Source organism: Morone saxatilis, unplaced genomic scaffold (genome assembly GCF_004916995.1).
Source record: "Morone saxatilis isolate NCDOM2014 unplaced genomic scaffold, NCSU_SB_2.0 Contig5, whole genome shotgun sequence".
Taxonomy (NCBI): Eukaryota; Metazoa; Chordata; class Actinopteri; family Moronidae; genus Morone; species Morone saxatilis.
Window position 1 is genome coordinate 9,888,076 of NW_023340095.1, and position 27,853 is coordinate 9,915,928.

A 27,853-nucleotide genomic window follows, 5' to 3' on the forward strand; every position below is an offset into this window, starting at 1 on the left:
CCTCAAGTTGAATTTGAAATAAAACATTGCAAGAAATATAATAATAAATGTTACCAAACACAGCAGATGTTAGTAGTAGATAATACTAAAAATATTAGAAATGATATATACATTCTTGAAGAAGAAGGCACCTAACCCCTACCTGCTTCTGGAGTGATGTTATGTGGCAGCCCATCACATTTTGTATGTCTATAAGCCCTGCATGTATATGATTGCATTTCGGGCCTCTGTGTGTGTGTGTGTGTGTGTGTGTAAAACATAAAAATAACAAAAAATAATTTCCCCATTAGGTTATAATAAAGTATATCTTCTTCTTCTTCTGTACAATATTCCATACCAATCACATCTGTATAAAAGCTGTATACGGCTGTATATTGTGTACATACAACTCTTATTCTATTTTTTATTTTTACTATAACTTGTGTTTTTTCTATATTTCTTTATTAAATTGTATATTTCTTACCTGTCATGTTGTTCTGGAGCTGCTGTAGCAAGTGAATTTCTCCAGTGTGGGATCAATAAAGTCTAAATGATCTTATCTTATCTTTTGTCCTATTCAAATGAACTTACAGTGTTTATTTTAAAAAGGGATTAAAAGCATTACGTGATCATTGATCCGCCAAGTTTGGATTGTGTATTTGTTTCCACGTTTTGTTGTCGAAGTCAAACACACGAAGTTTAGAGGAGTGATAGCGGAAGTATGGCGAGTGGAATTTCAAAATAATGTACATCAAATCCCCCCCCCCAAAAAAAAAACTACACTCGAAATGTTTTAACCGGAAGTTTTGTTTTTGTGCTTCTTCGCGCTAATTGTAACCAAAGAAAAAGAGAGTTTGTCGATAATACAACCAAGCTAGGTTACAGTTGCTATGAACCTTCAGTTCAAAGACACCGATGTGGCTGATACAGTCGAGAAACTTAAGCGGAAATATTTGGAAAGGAGGAAACAGGTTTGAAATTAACAACAACTTAAAGTATTGTGAGTCTGATAACTTCATGGTAAAAATGCTAACCGGTTGAAGCAACACATAAATTGGGCTACTGTAACCGATTAGGAGACATGCACGCCGGATGTCTGTTTACCCTGCAGTGTTAAATTATGATAGCTAAATGAAAAACCTTCACATGAAACTTAAATGAGCTACAAATGTGTTGCTTTACTCGCCTGTTGTGAAAACATTGAATGCCCGCCGAGCTAAATGAATAATGTGCTGTTCTGTGTTGTGGTGACTTTAAGTTGCCACCGTCTGAAGACATTACTTCAGGAACCAGAGATGGTAAGTGCACTTCACACAAGCCCCCCCACACATGCTCAGAATTACCCCCTGCTAACTGGGGATTGCTTGACATGAATAAAAAATGAGTCGCATTGAATTGATATGCCTAACATTACTTTATGTTAACTATTTTAGAGGCAGCCAGGAGATCCACACAGCCAAGGAAAGAGCTTAAATGTTACAGCAAAGCTTTAGATGAGTTGTTCAGAGCAGTTGCCAGCCATCCTGACCAGTACGTCTAATGAGATTACCCTTCACAAAATACAATTGCTTCATGTTTATAATGAGTATTATGCCTTGATCAAAATATGTTTCTGTATTTTCTAAGGTTTGGCAGTGATCGTAGTCTAAATGGCAGTAATGAGGACCTGAGTGGGGACTCTACAGCGGCCCCTCTTCAGGACTCTCAGCTGCTGTTTACAGAAACAGGTGCCAGTGTTTGTGCTTTCTGAGCTGGAAGAACTGACCACCTTATAGCAAACTCAAAGTAGCAGACGCAGAAATAACTTCAGGGTTCCTAACTTCCTGAAGAAAATCCTTTTTGAAGCATAAGTCACGTTGATATGATTGCAGTTTTAAAATGAATGACTTGACAAGATCATGAATAATAAAACGGGCCTCAGTGATTAGTCCTTGAATTTCACCAGAGTCCTTGTAATTTATTTACCTAATTTTCTGTTATTGCTGAAATTTCTGACTTTTCCTAACAGCCTCTGTTATAGGTAGATAATGAGCTAGCCTGGGGCTTAAATCTATTATACCTCCATTTGTCCAGATGTGACCTTGCCTTCCTGTCTGGATGGTAGCCCTGGGTCCCCAGAAAGTGAGACCGATGGGAAGGTGCAGAGAGCTTGCCAACTCCCTGACTCGTGCCGTTCCTCTTCTTTAGTACTAGCAACGGTGTACCAGGAGATGATGACCATCTACGAGCAACTAAGGGTGAGAGAGAAATGAGGGGTTATGAGTAAATCCAGATCCAAAACTGAAAAAGTGACAAGATGTCTGTTTCATGAAAGGATACTCTCAGTGGTGTGTCGAATATTATACACTCACAGAGAATAATGTGATTTCCATACTTGTATTTTTTGGTTCTAAAGAGTCGCTTTGAGTTTTAGATTCAAAAGTTTGTTTGGGTTCGAAAAGAAATGTTGTGTGGATACAGGCAGAACGAAAGAGCCAGCAGCAGTGGGAGAAGAAGCTGCAGGAGCGAGAGAGGAGGCTGAAGCAACAGGAGGAGGCCTTTGGGAGGCTGGCCGGACTTGAGGAGATGCTACACACTCAGATAATAGCTGTAGAAGAGGTCAGACACACATACACATCCTTCCAAATCCAGTAATCAGACTAAATGAACACTAATTTCCATCACGGTCAGTAAGGACTTGCCACAACATGAGGGGATGATGCAATATCAACCTTATATCAGTGTATTGTATAACTCAAGTGTTCAAGCATTGTTGGTGTGGTTGCACTGTTCATTATGTGCGAATGTGTGTGGATGTGTCACCAGAAACACCACCAGGAGGTGAGCCAGCTGCAGGATCTTCTTCGAGAGAGGAGCAAGGAGAACAGGAGGCTCAAGTCCAGCTTCGACACAATCAAGGAGCTGAATGACAACATGAAGAAACAGGTTAGAAGTGTTCCCATACAAGCCATGCAAGTCTACAGGTCTTTTTTAACACTTTATGTGATTAAAAGCTCAATATGATTGAAAGTCTTCACTGTATTAGTGTGTTTAAATATGTAGGCTTTATGATCTAGCTGTGAGCTGAACATTAAGTGTTCTATGTATGTTTATGTTTTACTTTGAGAGTAATATTCAAACTGGAGCCTGCAGCAGCCAATCCTGACATTTACTCTGAGTAGGTTCATACCAAACAGTTAGTACCATGGACCACAGGAGGGCGCTATGACATAACCCTCTTGTATTCGGATGTTGAATAATACCAGTGTTATTCTAGCTGTTGAATTAAACACTGCTTGCTTCAAAGACACACACAGAAAACAAAATTCTGCTTAAAAAAGTAGGCAGATTTGTTGGCGTGGGATTCAACTAATTAGGGAAGGTTTTTATGGGCTGTGGTCTTGGATAGATTGACACTGCATGCTTTTTAATCAACAGTTGAATGGGATCAGTGAACAGAATAAGAAGTTAGAGAGCCAGTCGAAGAGGATGCAGGCCCGACTTGAGAACCTGCAGGTAAGAATGTATTCAACAAATGCACAGAAGGCTGTGCTTTTATTAACAAGAATCACACCAGGTTTCCATGGAAAACCCATAAATTCTGACATTCAATCTGATAATCAGGCCGTTCCACTCTAAAAATACTTTCTTCTAGCAAACAAATGTTCTTTCAAACATTTCATTCACTGAATCATGAATTGTTTTCAGAGGAAGTACGAGCACAGCGTAGCATCGAGAGGCTGTCAGAAAATGAGTGTTAAGAGCACTGAGTGTGTCAAACCATCCAAAAAGGAGAAAACTGCTGTCTCTGGAAAACCCACACACAAGGTATGCCCACAGCACTGTGTGTGTGTGTGTGTGTTTGTTTGTTTAGCAGAACATCCAACTAACAAATCAGTGGGATATATTGTCTGAGGCTTCATTACTTTATTTGTTGGTGTGTGTTTATGGAAAAAACTCACTGTGCACATCATTTAGCATGGTTAGACACACACTCACACACTCATTTACACATAGCTGGAAACACTACAGCAGTCCTTCTCCACAAACCACACTCGTGCTGCCAGCTGACATGATAAATTGTAGTTTGGGATTCTGTTATGTTATCATCGCTGTTGTCGATGAAGATGGATTATCAGTGGATGCAGTTGAGCTCTGAGCTCACTCATACAGCTGCACTTGTCATTTTTTTTTAATGTTTTTTTTTTTTTCCTTTCCCTATTTGGAGAACACTGACGGAGCCAAACTTTAATTTAATTATCATACTTTTTCACAGTTTAATTAACACCTTTAGGCTCCCCGGTGAAATCACAGTCATGATGTAATGTTCACACTTCTGTGAATACGCCTTTATCTCTCACGGCTGAACTTCAAATAGAAATAGTTATACATTCTACTCATGTTTCTTTAAATCTTGACTTCTTCGCATCACTTAGATGCTCATTGTGAGTCCATGCGGGACATATTACAGAATTTAGATCAAGATGTGACACTGACGTATGATAAAGGTCTAATTGAAGATCCCCTCCAGGCATGAATTAAGACATGTATACAAATAGCCTGCTTGGAACAATAATGTCCAGCTGTAGGAACAAGAAGAAAATAATATTTTTGAGTGGATGGGGACTTTCAAATAACAACTATAACTAAAGTCAAGGTTTTGTGACAAATTAGGCTTCAGATAACTGCTTCAGCAATGTAATTTAACCCTTTATTCATTCATCTTCCTTCCTTCAGGGCAGCACCAGTCCCACCTCACTAAAGCTCCTGGCCCTTCTCCTGGACTGGGTACTTGATAGACCTACGTTCTCCTCAGTTGCAGGAAACAAAGGGAAAGGCGTCAGCCATTGTCTGCCTCCAGAGGTCTTACTCAACGAGAGATGCCTTAAGGTGGCGTGTTAACTGTAGCCTCACTGTGATCTCTGGATCTTTATTACAACTGTATTTCAGTGCATATTTTGGTGTCATGAGCACAAAAGAGCAATAGATCAAAACAGATTAACAGGTTTTTTTTATTGCAATCAAAGTCATAAATTATTTTTGGTTCCTTAGGTGCTGCCGTTGTTAGCAGATCAGCTTCATCACAATCCTTTGACAGAACCTGAACTCCTCCTCAATCTTCTTCGCCTCGTCCACTGGGCTTTGAGACACATGGACAGCAGTACACAGGTATACTGAGTACTTTGTTTGTTTGTTTTTACCAACTTTCACCTCTGGATTTTAGGGCCCAGGCTGCTACAATCCAAAGAGCCGTATATGTGATGTGCAGGAAATGTCCTGACAGCCGTTTCTGTTGTAGTGACTGTGGGCCAAAAAGTAATTTGTAGGCCAGATGGTTTCACATGACCTGCAATCATTTTGTGGTCACTACATCAAAATTGCAGCAGTCCATCACAGTTCTATTTCATAAAACCTTTCGGGGAGTAGCCGCTATGAACGAGCCATGTCACCAGTCAACACAAAAACCCATTTACTGTACATACTATTGAGGTGGCTGCCTTCAAAAATGTGAACAGCTATTGTCTGAAAATGTCTGGTTTTCCATGTGGCTACCAAAAGGAGCATTAGTCAAAAAATCAATTTTCCCTGGAAAAAATAGTTCTTGGTTATCAGACACTTTCAGCAGCATTAACCTTGTTTTGTATTAGATTATCTATGCTGTCAACAAGTAACAACACAGGGGAGTGTGATGACATTCTTTAACAAAATGCTGTCAATTCTGTGGCTTTGCACCTTCCTTATTTATAGGTATTTGTGTTACCCTACAGAAAGCTGCTGGGTCACTCTCAGAACATCATGCAGCAGAAATCAAACACGACACACAGTTTTCCCTCAACACATAGCTACACATCTGAGAAATACACATCCACTTCAAGCAGGGGGATATCCGCTGTATCGCTACATCACCCTTCACAGCACGGCAGGCTTTAATGTTTGGAGATCCTGTCGAGTTGCATCTTGTGTTCAGATGAGAAGCATGGTTATCTAAAGCCCCCCCTGCCTGTCTCTGTGTGTTGAACAGAGTCTGGGCATTACAACGGGCTGTCCCTCTTTCTGTAGCTTTGATAAGAATGTGTATCCTGCTCCATTATACAGCCACATGGCTTTGAGCCTCTAGAGGGCCCCCCATTACCGATACTGTACATAAGCCTTTTCTGGTTGAATTGGAGACAGGTGGAGTAAATGTAGCTCTGTTACTCAGTCCCTCTTTGCAGGCTTATTTTATTGTGAAGGCTAAATACCTTTAACCCATACCTGTAGCTTATTGTCCAACATCGCAATCCTGACGTCACCGTCTGCCTCTGGCCACATATTCTCTACCCTGAGCCTCCGACTTCCAAGCTTTTCCAGCCCTGCTGCAGGGTGCTTGCCCCCCCCCTCCCAAATGTTTGTTTGTCAGGCCATGTCCTATCTGCTCAGTGACATGCTTGATGCTCAACTGGAATCACATGCTGCCTTATTGCTGCAATATGTGTTGACTTTTAAGACAAAAACCAACCTCTATTGGGCCACAGTGCAGAAATGGAAGAAGGCAGATAACTTAGGGTCCCTATGGAGAGAGGGATGTAGTGAGTTTGAAAATCACCAGCTTTTCAGGGCTTTGGAAATACATAAATCTTGGATAGTAGCTATAGTTTACTGCACTGATTTATTGGCTCCACCAGTTATTTGGAGAAGAAGCCTGCTGGCTGCCTTTCAGGCTGACCTTCTATTTTCTACACTGGCGTTTGATGAAGATCATTGTAGGCATGTCATTCCTTTTATTTACAGTTATATAACACAACTAACTGAGTGCAGGCACAGTCATGAATTTTGTGCAATGACCTGTGTGTGTGTTTGTGTTTATTTGCACAGCATGTAGCACTATCTGCCACTGTGCGGCGGATAGGAGAGGAAGTATCGAGGCTCCCAGCCCAGTCGACAGTGGCTCAGTCTGAAGATCCAGACCTGCCAAAGTTCTGCAGTGGGGAGGCAAGTGGACCCTACAGGAGCTGGCCTACTTACCGAAGCCCCTGTCCTCACACACGCATCCTCTCCACCCTCATCATCCTCCGCACTGTCACACAAGGTAATAATGTATGGTATATGGTATAATGTAAAGTACAGTTACAAATACTTTCACAATGTCTATGACTAGTTTGTAATGTGCTCTCCCCGTCTGTCACTAAGACAAGTTGGCTTTACAAAGGAAACAGATAATAAAAAGAAGAGTTTTTCTGGATGATGATGAAACATTTGAAAACTTTTCATAATTCACTTCAAATTATTACACTTAATACGTGTTTAGTAATAATAATTTGATTAATCAAACAGGAGATTTTCTAAAAAGTAAAGGTACTCATTATAGTTGTGGTTGCTTACCTGTCCTGCACGTAGCAAGACACATCCATGATGCAGTGATGTCACGGCACTGATGGCAGCCTAATTCAACTTGTGCATCGTCATCATAATCAGAGCTAGAAAATGTGAGCGGTGCATCTGTTGTTACTTGTCACTTCCCACTATGCCGGCCCCCCACGTGCGTAGGTGTAAATCCACAGAAACAGCAGGGTGTTAAATGTGTAACTGAGTGTTGTGTTCTTACACATTCTCAGCATGCTGTGTAAACTCCTTACTTCACGTCTTAATTAAATTTTCCACGTCACTGCTAATACAATGCTGCTAGCAGTCGTCCTGTTTGTCTATTATAGTTGATGAAGTGCTGCTGGCCAGCAACGGTTGGAACATTTTTGCATACACAGCGTGTCTAGCCACGCTAGCACTGTGGCACAAATGTCAATCAGTCCTCCAGACTGACATATCTCAACAACTACTGAATGATGATTTCAGTTTGTACATACATACACTCTGCTGATAATAAGAAAATTCTGTTATAATAATTTATTTTTAATTCTTATACAAAAACTATTGATGGAGCCTTAATCGAGTTTATGAAGAGTCAAAACAGTTTATTCATGTTTTTGTGTTGTGTCAAAAATAGTGATGTCAGTTAGATTTTGTTAGAACAGAGCTATGGAGAAACGGGGGTTTTTACAAATTGTGAAAAGAAAACATTCCATCAGGAACTGATTAATGAGAAGAAACTGCTGCACCACAGATCTGTGGACCCCTATTTATGTTTATCTTAGAATTTTGTTTTCTTTACAAAGAGCATTAACCTCACAGAGCCGCTAGCGTGGCTTTTACAGATATTTGTAAAGGGCAAGGAGCTTTTAGCTACATCCATATTTTGTTGCCTGGCCCTGGCCATATTATAAATCTTAGTTCACACAGTGGGTGCAGCCTACATATCCTGACTTATTTATAAAACTCTCCTCTGAACTGACCTTCCATCTGCTTGTAATGCTTGGGGGCTCCCACAGTATGTCTTTATATAGACTGTTTTCTGTCAATCTGCTTACCAGGTTTGCTTTCTCCCCTTCTGTGGATTGACACGAAACCAGATTGAGCATAATGGAGAGATGTTTCCTCCCTCTCATATTTTCTGGGCTTTTACACATAATAGGTACCATTCTAAGACAGACTAACCAAACTCAGTCCAAAACAAAAAAGAAAGCTTTTATCCCATGTCAGGATGTATAAATTCAACACTTTGAGACATTTGAAAAGCATTTTCTTAGAACTTTCTCAGAACTATTTGAGATGATCACCACAGATCACATTTGAATTTGTCAGGCAAAATGGTTTTTGGACTGCAGGAGAATGGCAGCCATTAGGGCCAAAGTACAATGTCGGAGTATCAGAAAAAAAGGAAACACAGCTTGGATAGTGGGGATAAGATAGGAAAGGGTAGATGGAAGACCGGTTTCCCATTACTAAACAGGTAAAAATTTAATAAGAATATATAGTACAAAGCTGAGATTAGAACTGCATTTTTCCCAGATAGCGCACCTGGTAGAGCTGGCAACCCGTGCACCAAGGCTGAGTCTTTGATGCAGCGGCCCAGGGTTAGAATCTGACCTGTGGCCTCTGCGTTATCCCCTCTCTCTCTGTCTCTCTGTCTCTCTCTCTCTCCCTGTTTCCAGTCACTATCAATTAAAGGCAATACAAGTTTATAATATTTATAGTTGATTATTTAATTAGTTCAGAATATATAGTTGAATATATGGTGGTTGATTTATTGATTTATTGATATTTCACATTATAGTAAATCGAATATTTCTGGGGGTTTGGACTAGTGGTCAAACAAAACAAGGTAGCGATAATGTGATGGGCATTTTTAACAGTTTTCTGTTGTTTGTTTGTTTTTATAGACCAGGCAAAGTCGAGAAAATAATCAGTAGGATAATTGATGGTGAAAATAACCACACCAGCAGCCTTGGATGAGATTTGTCTCTAGAAATGTTTGTAATATAAAATTTCCTAATTTAGCTTATATTCTTATTCTAGCACTATAGTTTCAGCTTGAAGTAAAAGTTTTCTGCTAAAATACCAATGCAAGACTGAAATGACTTAAACAATTTAAAACTGAATGGAGTATCTCAGTATGTACCATATGTGTCTCTGTCTGTCTGTCTGCAGCTGACGTGCTGGCCCAGGCTCTGGACAGTCTCCACACCGAGCTGACGTCTGAGGAGAGCCGAGGCCTGTTCATCCACTATGGAGGAGTGTGTGCGCTGCTGTCGGTGCTTCGGGCTGGCCGTGGAGGTCTGCACACACCTGTAGATATCCTGATGCAGCTAACGGAACAATCCCGTAAGTATGCACATGTCACACGGCTATAGTGTAGATCCCATCACCTTTGTATACTTATGAGACTGCACGAAGGGTGATGAGGAGCAGGCTTTTTGACATATGAGTCTCATTGTAAAGAGGGTTCAGGCAGAAGCATTATCAGCTGTGCCTGTCAAACCACCACCACACTGTGTTTAATCCTGCTTCAGTAATTGTTGAATTGATAGTATTTAACACAATAACTTTTAGTAAACTGGTTAATGCACAAATTGTAGAGGTGCCGCAGAGGTGCAAACAAAATCAAGGTACGTCTCAGAACATTAGAAGCAACACCTTTTTGGAGTTAAAGACTCCACTGTAGCAGGGTGTCCTGGAAGAGCTGGCGCCAGAGTCCTTGCTGCAGCGGCCATGGGTTTAACTCCAACCTGTGGACCTTTGCTGCATGCCATCACCTCTCTCTCTCTCCCCCCTTTACTATCACTGTCACTATCAATTAAAGTAAAAAACCTGTAGCAACTACTTAACGTTTTGGAGCATCATTGGATGGCACAAAGAGTGTTGAAGTCTCGTCCAAAAAGTTATTACTAAATTCAGTATATTAGTTAAATAGTTGTATTTCCAGCCTGCCCTAGCACCTCAATAGTGGCCTCAAGAATCACCTTTAATATTACACAATTCACTTTGCCCAGGAAACTGTCTGTGCTTGACATAGACCCCAGATTTATTGCCTGCCTTTACTGTCACTATTTACTTTGATTTATACCAGCTCCTCCTACAGTATCACTCCATATCATCCCCACATAAAAACCACATGGGAAAAATAACGGCTCGTCTGAGCTCACATTCATCATAAGCACTGGTCAGGCAATAGATTTGGAAGCTGTGGTAATAAAACTTTGGACCTTTACCACCTCCTGGCTCTTTTCATGGAAAGACAAAAGACTTGACAGAGGTTGGCAAGGAGGGAAGAAAACAGCTGCGGTGTGTTTCCATGGAAGGGCAAGTTCAGCGGGGTTATGAGCCATATCATTTAAGACTGCTGTATGCTAATACACAGCAGAGCCATATGCCAGAGGCGACTGGGGCCGGAGCTGTGTGTGTCTACATACTGTTGTGTGTTTCAAGGTGACTGTAAGTCTAGCAAGACTTGCTAATTATTGTGTTTTACAAGCAGTAATGAGGGGAGACGGGAAAGGGGTGAGGAAGAGGGGGAGAAAGGTTTACCCCTGAAGGTTGCCAATAAAACAAAACAAAAAGGTCCACTTGTACACAAAGCACACACACACACATACAGTACGTACAGGTCAGGATGTTTGTGGTCGGGCTGCGACAACATGATTGCTTTTATAAAGTCACACACTCTACCACCAACACATCTTGTTTATGGCACATCCGTGGATCACAAAAATGCAGTTGACCACCTCAGCATACACAAACACACTCAGTAACAGGGTTTTACTGGCTTTGACTGATGTCTGGTAAACAGTGAGTGCATTAATTACCAAACTACTTCATACAGTATACAGTATGTAATTTCCATGGTCACATATGGACTTACTTGGTGTGTGTTTGTGATCTTTGCATACTTGCCACAGTAGAAAAGTGTTGTTATATGTTTTGATGGTGTTTCAGGTTTAAAAAGCAAAAAAACGAAACACTCCCGGACTCTTAGATTAGACCAGTGGTTTTCAAACTGGGGTCCAGGAACCAACAGGTGTCCTTAAGGTGGGTTGTTGGGGGTCCCGAGCAAAAGGAGAAATGGAATATATTTTCACATTTTTTGGAAGTTGGAAAAACAAGGGAAGAAATGGGGCGGGTTTAATTTATATTTATTTACAGTGATCCTAGTTTAATTATTGATTTACTATGAAGACTTTATTGTCTTCAAATCAAAAAGTTTGAGAACCCCTGCTTTAGACAAAGACTTTAAACGCACTTCTAACAGTATCATCTGCCCCACCGCACCAATGTTGTCAATCATCCAACCTATAAGGAATCTGTATTTCTGTCTCCATCTAAAGGCCTGTCACGATAACTACTTTCGTTGGGCGATATATTGTCCCAAAAATAATTGCGATAAACAACGATACTGTCATTTTAAGACCATTTTATGCCACTGATATAATGATATTATAATAACATACTAATGCGATGTCTGGGGTCATATTTGAGCTTGACCACACATCTGTAGTGAGACTGAAAGTAGACGCTCTCTCTCTCATTCAAACACACTCACATGTTAACACAACTGGTCAGCAAAAAATGTGTAAGTCATGTCTATATATTGTATGATAAGTCAATAATGTCATTATTGTGATAGGTCTATCCATCTGTATCTGTATGGCCACGTGTGTAAAATGTAGTGCACATTAAAAGGATAATGACCCATGAGAAACCTGGGCAGTGTGAGTCAGAGGTGCTGCAGACAATGTGCAGTCTGCAGACTTAATAAGATGCAATATTAGTGCCTTTGAAACAGATATAGTGCTGCAAACAAAGTAATGATAATTTAATGATAAATAAACTGAAGACCTACTTGAGTGATATTTAAGTTTAAGAGTTCTGAAATTATTCTCACTCAAGAACAAGAACAATCCATTAATGGTAGACACACTTGGCAACAAGCTGGTAAACAAAAATGACATTAATATTGTTTATCGCAATTATTTCTAGAATCAGTGCTCATGTTGCTCTGTGACTGCTATGTGTAAATAAGCAACTTTTTGTTCACCATGTCAACTCAAAAAGTGATGATACTGAACATGAGTGCTTTGTTCACAACTTGTTTCCCCTGCCCCCAAGTGGTCAGAAAATCATTTATTATAAGGTTTAAGTTAAGAATTGGTCTGAGTAATTATTATAGTGTAATAGTGTATCCAAATTGATTCTTTTTGTTATCCTAGTAGGTATTTAGCTTGCAGTGGATTCAGTTTTAGAAAATCTTCAAGTTTTGGACTGTTGGTCAGACAAAAGAGGCACAAAACATCCCTCTGTATATAAATTGTTCAAGGTCATGTCAGTAACATGAATTAGTAGTTTTATGACCTTGAGATGTGGTGATGTTCTTGTTGGAAGAAGACTGACCAAACTGTCCTTTCCTGCTTTATCCTTCTCATATTATCAGATTCTACCCGTCTTATCCTTTGCTATCTGAACCTAATCCTATTCTTCCCCATCCAATCTTCTGCTGTGATTTGATGCCAGCAGAACCTCTGTACCAGCCAAGAAAGTCCCTCTGTGGCTCAGATTGTGTTCCCTCACCCTTGTGCGTGGTCTAAGACAGTGGAGAGTTAGTTCTTGAAGGAGTAGGAATGTGACTTTAGCAGAAACAAATGTTTGTTTACGAGGAACCAACTAATTTTAGGACTTCATACGGTTCACATTTGCTTTTATTCATCAAAAAAATTTGCAGCTCCCATCTGTGTGGACTGATGCTGTGGTCCTTTTTCCGTTTCATCTCCTTATGTGTTTGTGTGTGTGTGTGAAGTTATGGTTTGATGAAGGGAAGGTCAAAGTTAACAGTGACAATATGGAAGCTCTTCCAAAAACAATCATCACAGAGTCACTTGACCAGCATCCAGCTGTCCCTGTCTAACTCAGTTTGATCGTTAAAGGGTTTTCATGGTTTGTTTGTGCCTACATGTAGTTTTCATTTATATGTAAATCTGGAAAGTATGGCAAAATTAAGTCTGTAATCTCTTCAGAAGTTAAATAGAAATGTGCTGTTTATTAGAGAAATTGTTTTGAGAATATCATACTTTCTTTGCACTGCTTGTGTTTGTGTGCTTGTAGGTTACTTAAATCCATTCCTGGAGGCGTGTAGCTGTGAGGAGTTTTTCCGAGCGACCTCCCAGCTTCTTAAAAACCCTCGCCTGGAGCTCCCGTCGCTGGAGAAGCTCTCCATCCTACTCCAGAAGCTCTCCAGCGTCAGGTAGATACATTGATCTCCAAATTGATTATATCACACACTGAACAAGGATTAACACGTCTCATACATGTGTGGAAATAAGCAGCCATGTGCTTGTTCACTGTTATCATTTCATAGTGTGTCTTAAATATAAAAAAAAAAGCAAAAAAAAGCAAAGCTTTAAGGAACAACTGAAAACATAATTATGATTTTGTGTTTTTCTCATTTTCTACCCTGTTATCATCTCATGACCCCTAAGATTTATCTTCTGGCCCATTGGGAGTGTCCTGACCCCCACTTTTGCAACCACAGTGTAATTATTATAGCCCTAGTTTGGATTGAAGCTATATTTAATGTCTAAAACAAGCTATTTCCAGATTGTGGCATGTATTTATTTAATCTTTGTGTCTGCTGAAGTCATTAAATCCACACCTTCACCGCTTCTCAAAATCTTTAGCCATGCTAGTGGCACAGCTCTAGGGATGGAAAACCCTGGTCAGTCAGTCGACCACTTTGGTCCAGACTTTAATATCTCCACAACTATTGGATAGATTTGCACACTTTATACACACAATCATGGTTTCCAGATGATGAATCCTGATAACTGTGGTGATCCCTGACTTTTCCTGTAGTGCCACTTCATTCTAGTGGCCTGTTCAAGCAAGTAGTGTAAACCTGGCCAAAGATATGAAGTTCTACAGCTGTAGCACACTGGTGGACTGCTAGAGTGTGACTGACTTGGTGGAATGTGTTTCGTTGAATGTATTTGGACTGACGGGTCGTTGTGTTAATTTTTGTCCAGGAAGAACCGTCGTCTGTTTGAACTTTCCTCCCTCCACCTCCAGATACAGGAACTTAATCAGAAAACCAACCCCACGCACACCTTCCTGTGCCTCAACCTCAGGTCCATCCTTCAGAACCTTAAATAACACACTCACTCACATGTGTTTCTCTGCCTCATGCTGGATTCAAGGTCTCTTTAAAAATTCTCAAACTACCCTGTTACGATAAAGATGACTTGCCTTGTATTTCAGTACTCCAGCACGTTGGTTGGACCGTTCTCAGACTGTAATTACCATATTTCCAACTGTACAGTACTTCAAGGCTCCATCCTGCTTTACCTCAAATAACATATGCAGACGCACATTCCTTATTTATTTAGTGATATGTTTTTGAAGTTCTTTTGAAGCTCTTGTCTGTCAGAAGAACTTTTTTTTTTTACTGTTGTGTATGTTTTGTGACCCGTCTGTTTTTATGTTCCCCAATGTTAATCTGATGTCTTGTCTTCTGTTCTTTCTGTGATGGGCCCCCGCCCCCATTTTTTTTTCTTTTTTTCTTTTTCCTTTTTTCTAAATGAGTGTCATGCTTGCCAAGTGGCCTTAATGGCTGTCTGATGTGCTCAGAGGAAGAGAGGCTGTGACTGTGAAGCTTTTTAATGACAATAAACAAAAAGAACTGAAGGAAATTAAGATAGGACTGCCTATGAAATGCTGAAATCCATATGTTTTGTATAAACGTGTCTTATTTGTTTGTTCCAGAGCATGGGTGGGTTGATGGGAGTAATGGTCTCAGTATGGGACACACTGGTGGTGTTGGTTGATAGAGGAGATTGGACGGACTGGAACAATTACAGTCGATATTTAAAACGTACTCGTTGAAAACCACTCGGAAGTGCTTGGCTGGTCTGAATTTGAAAGGGGTGCATCCAGTTTTTTAAGGCCCCTACAGCATCCGAATTCCTAAATTGACTTCATGTTAGTTACTGTGCGAAGCAGTGTTCAGACCGAAGTACGAAGACAAGACAAGTTTGACAAAAAATGTGTTGCATATTGTCCTTTGGGTCCTTTATTATATATTTATTGTAGAATACAGTTGTGCACTGGATGTCGGATTTGAACAACTTTACTGATAACAGGATCATCTCTCTTTTTCTAGAGGGTTCGGAAAGGTCATTACATATTACCAACTACTGGTTAGTGCATACCAAAGGAAAAAAAAAAACAGGAAACTATGGCCATGAAACTCTTAAAAATGCAGAAGGTCCTATCTGGAGCCGGTGTTTGTGGATAAAAATATTTTAAGATAACGGAAAAATATTAAGGTGGTTATAAAGTAATGAAAACACACCAATGAATATTATATTCCATTAATACCAATAGATCGTTAAATGTTACACACTGAATAAAATTCTGTTTCATTGACTCTTGTAGAGAGGACGGATAACGAAACAAAAAGCTTTCTATGATTTTAGTTTATAGCATTTTACTTAGTCTTCAGGTATGCATTAATCTTTATCAGATATTCTGATTCCTTGATCTGTTATTACATTTCTTGATACATCAATGAATAGCTTGGCTTATAAAATGTTAGAAAATAGTGAAAAAAAATTAGCATTCAATCAAATCTGTCTAATCGAAAAAGGTTTTGTTTTTTTACTTGAGAAAACTTGAGTGTGACAGTGAACCTGAAGGCTTTAAACCACCTGCAACATTCAAGAACAAAGATGTTTGAAATTAAATGTCCTGCCAAAATAAACACAACCTGTTTTAGATATTTGAGTTACATTTATTCCTTGAGTGATTTCAGACAGTTGGCATTGGCACCATGCATTACAGTTACAATAGATCCATTGGTAGAAAAGGAAACACGTGGTATTGTGAGTGAAATGTAAAAATAAGAATTGTTCTGTCAATGGAAATTATCAGTTTTGGAAATCATGCATCCAAAAAATATGCTGAACCACCACAGTTTATTTACTTTTTAAACCTTGTTTGAAAGCTTCTGGATCGTACATCCGTCAGCTGTGATAGAGGTGCAGGAGTGAGCTGTAGCTTATAGTTTAGCCCATTTAATGATTTGGAATGTTATTACTCCAAATTACTTTGGTTTTTAACCACTTCTATTAATATGTGGCAGGCACCAGAACACATGCAAGGACAATGTTAAAAGTTCTGTTTATATACAAAATGACTGGAAAACAACTTATTTTTATTGCCCTTTAAAAAAATGATTGTACTCTTGTAAATAAGTAGTATAATTTTAAATCTCCACTGGGGGTGAAACTAAATTGACATATATATAGAGACCAGAAGGGAAAGTCACTCATTAAGTTTTAGCTCACCTCAAATTCTTCTCTTGCTTACATTTTTACTACTTCACCAACAGCCATAAGCAGAGGACATTATGTTATAGATAAAAGTTCATCCTTTGCCTCAGTATTACGGAGGAGAGTATTTCTATTGCTTTCCCATCGTGGCTGTTGTGAATTTCGTTGCATCCGGATGGTATCAAATGATCAACAGGGGAACACATTGTGTACACGTAAACTACAAGCGACCCAGGGTACATTTGCAGGTCCGACCATGAACTCGTCTTCCATCTCATCAAGGCGGATGCGGTGTGGTTACTAAGATCATCATTTTGTCATCAACAGTTTCTTCAGCATCCGTCTCTTCTGCTTCGTAGCACGTCCACCCTTTAAGTATAAATTGATTGAAAACTGGATCTCGTTGCGAAGCCAATCGTCACTTTCTCTCTTGATCAACTCATATTTTACGTTGGCAAAGCTTTAATGTGGAGCTGTTGAGCAGAGTGGTAACACATGGCAGCCGATCAGGGCCGCAGGGCTTACTGGCTTAAATGAATGTAATAATGTCGGATTACCAACCAAGCCATCATGTTGTCAGCACTTGGTACTTAGGACATACTGAGGGTGTAAGGCTGTGTTCACACCCAACAATGCAATTTAAATGAACTCATCATTTCCTTATAAATCAATCCAAACAAATTAAAGATGACCTTAAAGTGACACTGTGCCTTTTTGACCTCCAAGGGCTTGAAATAAGGTTTGTAGTTTCCCTCATTTTGTGAAATCTGTGCTTATCAGATACAAAGATGCTTACAGTCCTGCAGCGTAATTGATTTCAACGTTGTCCATCCATCTCCTCAATACTGTATATTGAGCATAATGTATGTACACGCAGTGGCCTCTTTATTAGATATACATGAACAGTCTAATGCAGTTCAATACAACAGCTCTGCTATAAATGCTTGAACTAAACATAAGAAACACCTCTTGAATAAATGTGATAAAATATTGTAAAGTCAAAGTTCACTTCCTAGAGTTTTTCAGGCTTTTGAGCATATCTCATGGCCTTCAGTGCTCAGACTTGGTTGCCAGATATTGTAGAAAGTGAGAAAAAACGAGAAAAAAAAACGCCATTGAATTTTATTATGTGCACCTAATAAAGTGGCAACTGCCTGTCTATGTATGGAAGGAGAGAGAGAGATAAGAATATAAATACGACAGGAACACATGGACCATATGGATGGACGGTGTAGATTACAGTTTTTATGGGTTTTTCTGAGAAATAATTGTAAGTGACAGGAATTTAATCGACCACCTTCTTACAGCTGCTTTTAAAGCCTGAAGGTTTTGAGTGTTCGGCAGTCACTTTATATAGGCCTGTGTGCCTACTCCAGGAACTGTCGGCGGCTGATTTATTTACTTTCATGACTTCAGTTAAGTCTGGTCTGCACTGCAGTCGGCATATTGGTGTCTGGTCTGCCAATCTGCCCTGCTCAGCATCACCCGCACGACTTTATACACTGATCTTGATTTATGTTTGTGTTTTTTCAGTGGACCAAAAAGTCAGAAAATTACCCTAAAGAGTCACCCTTCTCTGGTCTGGCTGGTAAACCTCATTAAAAAGTTATTTGGTAGGTGGGGGGAGGCTGGCGGGGGGAAACATTAGTGGTTCCACTTCAGCACAACCATAAAGTCAAGTCAATCAGCGATTTGACATGGCAGACCACCAAATGTATATTATTTCCTCCAGCCGCAATATGCGTAAATATGCTGCTTTAGTAATGCAATAAGCACATGGAGGGTCTGGCAATATACCTGACTGTAAATGAGGTAGTGTGTGAAGGAGTTGTGAGTGGAAGCAGCTGTCGGGGGTTATTTATGGTTGACAGGCTAAGATCACACTGGTTTCCAGAGTTCCCAAATTTGCTTCTTTTATTCCCGCTTTTCTATCATTGACATGGACTAAGAGGCTTGCATCTGATAACAATTGTATCTGTTAAAATGTGTCAGTCCTGATTCAGGTGTGTCCCTTTGTTTCTAAATTTCTTTGTTTTCCTACTTTTTACAATCTTTCCAGAATGCCCATAGTCGATGTTTGTATTTGGTAGTAAATGGTTGCATTCAAAGCCCTTTTTTTATCATTACAAATTTTTATTGTCTTTAGGAAATTGCATGTTGTTCATGAAAAGACTTGAGATAACAAATGTAACAATAATCCCAGATTTGCATTTAATGTAACTATTTTTGCTCGCCAGATGACCAAACTATTCCTACTTTATGATAAATGTACCCTCAAATATTTATAGTTACTTAAAATAATTGTTAAAATCAATTTGGGAAATGCACATATTCACTTCCTTTCTGAGAGTTAGATTAGAAGATCGATACTGCTCATGTCTGTGTCTGTACCCGATTGTTTAGTTTAGCATAAAGAGTAAAGCAGGGGGAAACTGTTAATCTGTTTTATGCCAAGGTAAGATTCATGTTAATCATGCCCTGTCTCCAGTTTTGTACTTAATGCACAAACATGACAGTAGTATCAATCTTCTCTAAAACTCAGCAAGAAAGTTGTTGACACTATATCATGGTATTGGTTCTCTCCAGAATCACTTACCCTACCTTTAAACATTTGCTGATTCAGGTAGAGCAGTGAATTAACTAGGAGGTACAACATTAATCACTCCTACAGCATAATTTACTTCTTTACTGTCCATCAATATGTCGCAGTAGTAATAAACACTTTTTAACCATTTTCGGCAAAGGATTTCCTCCAAATTAATTTAAAGTTGGTGCAAAATGGCAGCTCTCAAAAAGCAGCTGTTCCTTGTTTTTCATGGCTGACTGTATTTTAAAATAACTGGTGTAGAAGCAAGATGCACTGCAACAGTGTGTCAGTGGATATTTAGTTGCAACTGCACTGCACTGCACTTGCACTGAACTGCAACTATGGCTGTAAAAGCAATGTTATTATTAAGAGTGCAAACACAGTTCATCCAGACAGCCACACGTTCTGATCTAAACAAGTTATAGAAAATACACCTGACTGAGGTCTGGACGGTACTTGTACTGTTTGATGTGTTTGCAGGTGACTGACAGGGTAGTTGTTGTGTGGAGGGTGAAGGTGTTACTGACTGGCAGAGGTTTAATTAGGCTCATGGTTGGCACTCCTTGCCCTGAAGTGGCTCTCTACAGCTTCATCCTCATTTAAAGTCAAGCCAAGCTCTTAAGAGACAAAAACAGACCCTGAAGACATATGCACCTCTACTCAATGTGTGTGTGTTATCAGACTACAAGGCTCTTGGCTTGGGGTGGATTATCTGTGGGCAATCATAAATGTTTGAAACATGATGAGAGAAAGACCTCAATGCTGCCCTGATGCCCCACAGCAGCATCACAGGCTTTTCCACTGCCAGGCAGACCTTTTGTGAACCTGACTTAAGATCCTCAGCCAGCACATACAAACCTGATCATTTAGCTAAGGCCTTGGGAATTCTTGGCACAAATACATAAACCAGCACATAGTGAAAGCCTGATGACAGGGTGTTGTGCAGAAGTGACAGCTGCTACTCTAGTGGCTAATGTCTTGTTGGTGGAGAAAAGGTGGGTGCAGCACAATTGCTGTCGCAACCAAATTTCTCCTGGTTGAGAAAACTATTTGGTGTTGGCGCATGTTGTATAATTACTGATCATCTAAAATATGATAAAGAAATCGAGTATCTAGAAAATGTAGTTCACAGTTCATCAGTTAACAGTAAATAAAAAAAACTCATAAGTCTAAGCAAATAGTGCTATAAAATATGAAGAAAAATAAGTTTTCTTTTAAAGAGAGGAGTGGTTTGGCTTCCTAACTTGCAGTAGCAAGCCAGTGGGAGAGATAAAAGTGCATTTGAGGGTGAGAACGAATGCCTGAATGACGTTAAGGTATACTAATCTTGTCCTACAGTCTTTTTCCAATGAAATCATCTCTCATTTGATGAACCGTGTAGTTAATATGTCACATTTAATGATCTATAATTAACTGTTGGGAGTTTTGAATGAGCTAGAAAATGCTGTGATTAGCGATTTTCCATTTGGTTTCTAAGCCATTAACAAACAGTCAGTGTGTGCTGTAATGGCTGGCAAACAACAAGCTGGGATGGAACAATGTATAATATTTACTATATTGTTTATCAGTGTCATTCACCTCTGACATGATGTGTATGGCTCATTACATTTATGTGGATATTTAATTCTGTACTGGTTGTTGTATATCTTTAAAACATTCCTTTTTTGAAGACTTCTTGCACTTACCTATTAAGACTTAATTGTGAAGTTGAATTGATTTGAATTACCCTGTCATTAAGAGTCTACACTGTATGTGTTTTAATTTATTGGCATAATTAAAACATTTTTTGTCATGCTAGCATTGTGGCTCCAAGGATGGTAATGTGTCTGTCTGCTGGTAGGTTGACCACTTTGGTCCCAACAATAAGATGGATATGGATATGTTTATTGAGATTGGGATTTCTACATGACAATGTAGTCATGGCAATGTGTTTGTATTGTAATACCTTTTCTGGACTAATTAAATCGTGCCCCTGACAAATACCCCCAATCTTATAATAAAAAAAAAGGCTAAACTAAAACGTAACATTTTTAAACAATAAAAACTAAACTGAAACGAGAAACCCCACTCTGAAAATGACCTACAACATAAAAATACAAAACTATAATAACTCTGATTGCCATGAAATGTTTTAAAGACAGTCATGATCCCCAGAGGATGAATCCTACTGATTTCAGTGATTCTCTGACTTTTACTCTTTGAGTGAAGGGAATCTGCAATTATTGGCAGAGAGCCATGAAGTGTTGCATTCATGTTGCCCTCGGGATAAATTGTAAACACTTTAGTGATGCCAAATCTAGCGCCACCAACAGTTAAAAACTTGAATTTGCCTAACTTTAAATACCTGGAAACGAATGGGTTCCCTTCATCCCCAAGCTGTTCTTTGTGTTTTGTCTTAATTAGCTAATGTCAGCATGTTAACAGGCTAAACTGAGATTATTATTAGACATTATCTGTGCCAAACATCAGCGTGTTAGCATTTAGCTCAAAGTGCCACTGTGCCTAAGTTCAGCCGCACAGAGCAGCATGTCTGTAGATTCTTATGTCTTGTTAACTTATATTGCGCAATATATACGAACTAACTGCATCATCAGCAAGCCTATAAAGGTGTATGTACAATATAAGTAATGTGAAAGGTTACATTAACACATTTCAAGTCCCAGGCAGTTTGCTCCATACTTTGTGGGTCCAGAGGGTCCAATCCAGAGTCACTTATCTCAAACTAAATTCCTTTTATCAGCCAAGATAAATTATAATAATAAAGATTTTATACTTTATCAGTCAGTTATCACATTTTAAAATTCAAATACCAAGCCATTTTCGCCATACATCTTTATTAATGTATACATTATGTACAATAATAAGTTATATATACAGTTATACTTTGGTTTGGTGATGAGTCTGTGTGTGTTTCTACATGTTCTACTATACTGTGTGTGCTACTGAGGTAAGTAATTCATGTTTGGCTTCTGTGTATCATCCTTTCAGCATAATATATATCAGACAAGATTCGGCCTGTCTGAAGAGAGGCCTTGGGTCCATTTCATTTCAATTCAATCCACCAATTAGATTATTTACAAAAGTTCAACAGCGTAAAACATCATAAAAATAACTAGTTCAACCTGTTTTGAATTGAATTGGATTTGATGAAGACAACCCTGCTCTAAGAAGGCAGTATATTTAAATGTGAGCTTTTTTTATTTGCCTTGACTGGAGAGATTTAAGAAAAAGAAAATATGAACACATGCTTGATAAACATGCACATTCATTAAGTTAAAGTACTGGAGTCCAGCCCCAGAGTTTGCAATGTAAAATAGGAACAAAAAAAGCATCAAGAAAAGGGACTTTGCAGTGGGAGATGATGTGTTTGATTTTGTGCAGAGTTGTCATGGGATATTATGCTGACAACAACAGGCATCAGATAAAGATCAGTCCTATTACCAAGAAATGAGATCAAAGTAAGCTTTGGCATTGTTTGTAACAGTTGGCCTTCGGAGCTCACTGCTGAGTTTGGAAGCTTCACTGCTACAAAAAGCAGACCTACAGCATCTTATCGGTTAACATTACCTATATTAATGGAGCTAAGATGGGCATTAATGTGACGCTCTTCACAAAGTTTAACTTCACGCTTATCAGAGCCACCCGTGGTCTCTGTACGTACAGCACTTAACCGGCTTCAGCTGCTTTTCAGAAGAACTGCATATTGTTCTCATTTGCTATATTGGTCCCATAGGGAAGAGGGGAGTTTAAATGCTGTCTGAGCATGACTGAGCCAACCACAAAAGCTGAGTAAGGTCAGACGTTATAGGATGACCGTAGCGCTGCTTCCACCACGACCGGCTGCATTCTTGCACCGTTCACAGTGCAGCAACCCGGGGGCAGTTAGTCATGCCTCTGCCGTGGCATCTCTCTTTTTAATGTAGGGTTTTACAGCTTTTCCACTGGGCTTTCAGTGGTTAAGTGGCCCTAAATGCTTAATTGGGTGCTGGAAATCACAGGCACTTTGCACCCGCTCTGTAAACCACAACACTTCAGCCTATTAGGGGCCCGGGGAGCCACACGCCAAATAATTAGGGCTGGCGGCAGCACTAGACCGCAGCATTGAGGTAAAAGGGGAATAAGCGGGGAGAGGAAGAATTATGAGGGGAGGGGGTCACAGACTGGGTCACTGCTGAGGAAGTAGTTGCAGTAAGTCTGTGTGTGTTAACCTTGGGAAAGTGGATTTACATGTGTCTGTTAAGGCAGAACGCAAGAAGCAGCAGAGTAGAGTAATGCTGCATTAATTTCTGTAAACCTTATCTGTTCGTGATCAGCGTTTCCACACATGCTAATCAGTTAATAGAGCTGAGTCTGTGTTTTAAAGTAAACAACTTTGCAGGATCAACTCAGAATTAACGTAAAAAGCAGTGTGCATAATGTCTTTAGGTAATTCTTAAAAAATGTAAATACTGTTCTGTAGTGTAGACTGCAGATGTAAGCTGATCTGAATGATGCTTTAGCATTTCCAGCTGAGCATAACGATTGTATTTTAAGTAGGGAGCTCGTATCTGCTGTCTTTCCTGTATGATGACAGCACAGCCCAAAGTTATGAATGTTAACTGATGCTGCGGTCAAATCAGTACGCTCTCTGTATATTGTGTCAGCTGCGGGATTAAAAAGAAGGTTTTGGTCCTGATCAGAAGGTTCAGTGAGAGGACGTAGTCATCCTCAGTCCTTCCACTTGTTTTACCGGTGTGTCTACAAGAAAAGCACTTAACTGGCACTGCTGCATCTCCATCAGCACACCATTGCATCTGTATGGGCTTTTTCAAACTGTGTACCAAATGTTGTATAAAAAACTTTGATGACAGACTGTAAAAGCTGTTCCTGTGTTGCGTCCAGCGCACAGTTAATCTAGCTATTTTTTTAAAACTAAAATTCCATTGGAGGAAGACAAAAATTCTGATTATTTTATTCCTGCAGAGAATAATCTTCGGTATTTGATTTTTGTCTTTCTCAAAGTCTGTAGCACTTTAGAAAAACAGAAAATGAAGGCCATACAATGTATTGCAGATTATTAGCTTCTTGACAGAGAAAACCCATAATAGGAAAAAAGGGATTGTGCACAGGGAAGTCCACTGACATTCTTCATGTGATGGCGATAAGGTGTATACTGTATTTGTGCTGTCCTCCGTGCCAGAGCAGTATCTGTCCCTACATACATGTATACTGTAAGGCATCATAGTCTCTGAAGTCTCTGCTCCACCACGTATTTAGACACTGGCGCAGCGCTGGGATGGAGATGAGCACGGGGACTGACAGACCAACTGGCTGTGAAAACTGCTGACCCGTCCGGCAGCTGCCGCCATCTCACTGGTGCCGAGCACGTCCGAGCAGAGCGACTCCACGGCGTCCAGCCTCTCGATTTGTACCAAGCGGGTCAGGAGGTCAGGGATGCTGTAGCCCGCTGTGCTTACTCTCTCGAAGAGCTGCAGGCCATCACTCATGCCACCGATCTCGTCACGCTTCAGCCCGAAGCTCTCGGCCAGATGCCTCCACGTCTTCACCACGGCCGCCTCGCTGCTATAGGAGGAGCTCAGCATGCGGCTGGCCTTCTCTAGACAATCGAAGGGAAGCTCTGTGGGGCTCAGGCCTGGAGAGGGACAGGAGTGTTAGAAGTGATATAGTCAATTACATCAAGATTTTGATTTTGCTGTTGAACTGGTGGACAAGTATTGGATGGTTTGCAGTGACATTTGGCACAGATATTCAGGGTCCCCTGAGGTCCCCTGAGGATTTTGACTAAATATCCTACTTGTAAAACTCACCTGCACTTTAGTTTAGTGATAATTATATAAAGGTTAGCATGCTAACACACTAAACTAAGATGGTGAATGTGGTTAACATTGTAGCACCAACATTTTAGCATTGTCACTGTGAGCATGTGAGCAAGCTGGCGTTAGCATTTAGATGAAAGCACCATAGTTCTTATATGATGAAGCTGTTCCTATTCATACTTTCATTCACATATTTTAACTAACATATAAATGAAGTACTCACCTTTTTAAAATTGCTTTTAATGTTTAGCTTAGTCTGATGTGTTTTTAGTGTTTTACTATTTGATGTTGTTCTGCTGCTTTTATGTTTTAATGTAAAGTGTCTTTGAGTATTTAGAAAAGCACTTATAAATAAAATTTATTATCATTAATATTATTAAGTAGTTGCATTATTTTTATACCCATCCAGTTGCTGTATTATTGCTTATATATATATTATATGCTTTTGTTCTATCTTAATTTTCTTTGCTGCTGCAATGATACAATTTCCCTGCACTACTGTTTGATTTTCTCTGAAAATTAGTCTCTTTAGACATTAAACAAACATATAAACATGCTAACACCTTTACTTCAAAACTAACTTAGTCATTGAATAAGTCGGATTTTTGTGTTGTGGATCTTGTGGAAAAAATTGCCTTTCCGATGCAGTTTCACTTCCTAAAGCAGTTTTCTTAAAACAGTCGATATCATTTCTCACTTCAGCACAGATCATAAAAAGAGATCTTCACCAGAGAAAAGTCAAATGCCCCACAGTATTGGCAGAAATCGATTCTTGATTACAAGGCTTAGTGAGATGGATGTTTTCGTCTGTGTACGAGAGACTCACCCTCTGTCACATTGCAGGCTCTGGCATACAGATCCAGGATCTTTTTCCTTCGACTCTGTAGCATCTGTGTGGTAAAAAATAAAGAACACAAAATATGTGATTTCCAGATGAAACTGAACTAAGGATCTGTTCACAATCATATTTTTTTTACTTTAAAAGTTCCATCTTCCTACCCCTGGGGTTTTATTGTTGTTATTGATTGCGTTCACACTGCTGATGTGGTTGGTGTTGGCGATGTGGTTTGGACTCTGGATGTTATTGGCCTGCCCGGCTGCAATGGTGGGGGTCCCGTTGCAGGCTCGGTCGCGGTCCAAGAGGCCCAGAGAGAGCAGGCAGAGGTCAGGCTTGTTTCCCAAATTGACAAGGCACAAGTTAGGGTTGTTGTTCTCGGCTGATCCTTGCTTCTCGGATGCCGCCTCCTCATCACTGTCAATGCTACGGCTCAGCAGCTGCTCGTTCTCTGATGACGCGTCATTTTCACTGCACACACAAGCACGGACATATTTCAAACATATGTAAATGTGCACATACTCATTGATATCCCATGAAACACTTATAACAGGAATGGCATCCAGCAGGTAATTTGGTCGAGCTCATAGACAGTAGTTGGACTCTGCAACTAGCAACTTTTATCAATTAATCTGCTTATTAAATAACTTGATTAATTGATTAATTGTTTTGGTCCATAAAATGGTGAAAAATGTTGATCACTGTTTCCAAAAGCCCAAGTTGACATTCTTCAATGTGTAGTTTTTGCTACAACCCAATGATATTCAGTTCACTGTCATAGAGGACTAAAGAAACCAGAAAATTTGAGAATCCAAATTTTTATAGGCTAGTTACAATATCGTTGCAGCACTAAAGTGAACCGTGATTCCCAACATATCAAGTCGATTCCTCTTACAAATCACAGTAAAACTTTATACAATCACAAAGAACCCATTAAGAAGCACATCCTCAGTTTACAACTAAAACAATGATTTAGTACAATTTCACTACTAAAGTGGTTTCTCACTTCCCTGTTGTACATAGATGACGGTTTTCAAAGCACGGATGTCAATATGAACACAAATAAAAAGCAACATTAACTAAATCTAATAAAAAAAACATTTTGACCATCATGAAGGAAGGATTTAGTTTAGATGTACTGTATTAGACCACTTTACTTTTAGCTAGGCGAGTGTTATAAACTAGAGTGTATACCCCAGACATAGCCTCTTAAATATTCCTTTGAATGTCACTTTGCACTCAGCTATATCCAAACATACGCAGTAGTTCCGGTTTTTGTACGCAGTTTTGTTCTTTTACCATATAATTGAGTGACCGCTAAGGTGCACAGAATGACTCATGTCTCTGCAAACCTAACAGGAACTTTGACGAATGAAAATGAGCAGGAGAAGAATGTTGTTGTTGTTGCCATAGCTGCTGATGTTTCTAAGCTGTTCCTGTGATTGACTGAAATAGCTCTGCGTTTTACAACATGATACCATGTAATATCATTTTATTACCCATGCTCTTCCTCACTATGCCTGATCTGGATTTTCTCCCAAAAGCACCTTGTTGACAGAGATGCTCACAGAATGCCATTGTTTCGCAGTCCCACGCTTTTTTCCCAAACACTCACACAAAATGGCATTGTTTCCCGGACATCTAACACCAACTCTGGCAGCTAAAGCAGTGAGTTAGCACATCCTCTGGCATGCTGCTATACCACACTGTTTACTGCTATTGATGCTGAGGAGTGTGCGTATGTGCATGTGTATCTCATTTATTCTCTAATTTACACCCCCTCCCATATATTGGAACAGCGTATCAATCTAAGCATGTTCACTATGAGCGCTGTAACATTTGAGCACAATGGCTCACTCACACGGTTTGTGTGCAATACTGCACTATGCTATCATTTATTCCCACACTTCTCTCTGCACATTTGCCACTAGTGCCAATAAAGCAGCATTGTCTGCACATTGGGGGGGGG

At 39.7% G+C, this 27,853-nt stretch overlaps 2 protein-coding genes across 2 annotated transcripts in view; one reads left to right on the forward strand and one right to left on the reverse strand.

Annotated features, from left to right (window-relative positions):
• The first annotated feature begins 818 nt into the window (after positions 1-818).
• Positions 819-15,009, forward strand: LOC118338750 (coiled-coil domain-containing protein 138-like). Its single transcript, XM_035676061.1, has 15 exons — positions 819-950; positions 1,238-1,277; positions 1,413-1,509; positions 1,606-1,706; positions 2,053-2,216; positions 2,440-2,577; positions 2,785-2,904; positions 3,397-3,474; positions 3,667-3,786; positions 4,696-4,848; positions 5,011-5,127; positions 6,814-7,027; positions 9,481-9,654; positions 13,426-13,564; positions 14,343-15,009. Exons 1-15 carry the CDS (start codon positions 870-872, stop codon positions 14,467-14,469), a joined length of 1,863 nt encoding a protein of 620 aa, XP_035531954.1. The 5' UTR covers positions 819-869; the 3' UTR covers positions 14,470-15,009.
• Positions 15,010-22,119: 7,110 nt separating this feature from the next.
• edar (ectodysplasin A receptor) overlaps positions 22,120-27,853 on the reverse strand; it is a 26,269-nt gene continuing 20,535 nt past the window's right edge. Inside the window, exons 9-11 of the mRNA XM_035676729.1 lie at positions 26,049-26,355; positions 25,876-25,939; positions 22,120-24,865 (exon numbers count right to left, since the gene is read on the reverse strand). Of these exons, the coding sequence (XP_035532622.1) occupies positions 24,486-24,865; positions 25,876-25,939; positions 26,049-26,355 (751 nt within the window). The 3' untranslated portion in view covers positions 22,120-24,485. The remainder of the gene's footprint in view (positions 24,866-25,875; positions 25,940-26,048; positions 26,356-27,853) is intronic.

Coding starts and splice junctions, on each gene's coding strand:
- LOC118338750 (XM_035676061.1), top strand. CDS start 870: ATGAACCTTCAGTTCAAAGACACCGATGTGGCTGATACAGTCGAGAAA. Junction 2,905..3,396: donor ATGACAACATGAAGAAACAG/GTTAGAAGTGTT, acceptor TTTAATCAACAG/TTGAATGGGATCAGTGAACA. Junction 5,128..6,813: donor ACATGGACAGCAGTACACAG/GTATACTGAGTA, acceptor TTATTTGCACAG/CATGTAGCACTATCTGCCAC.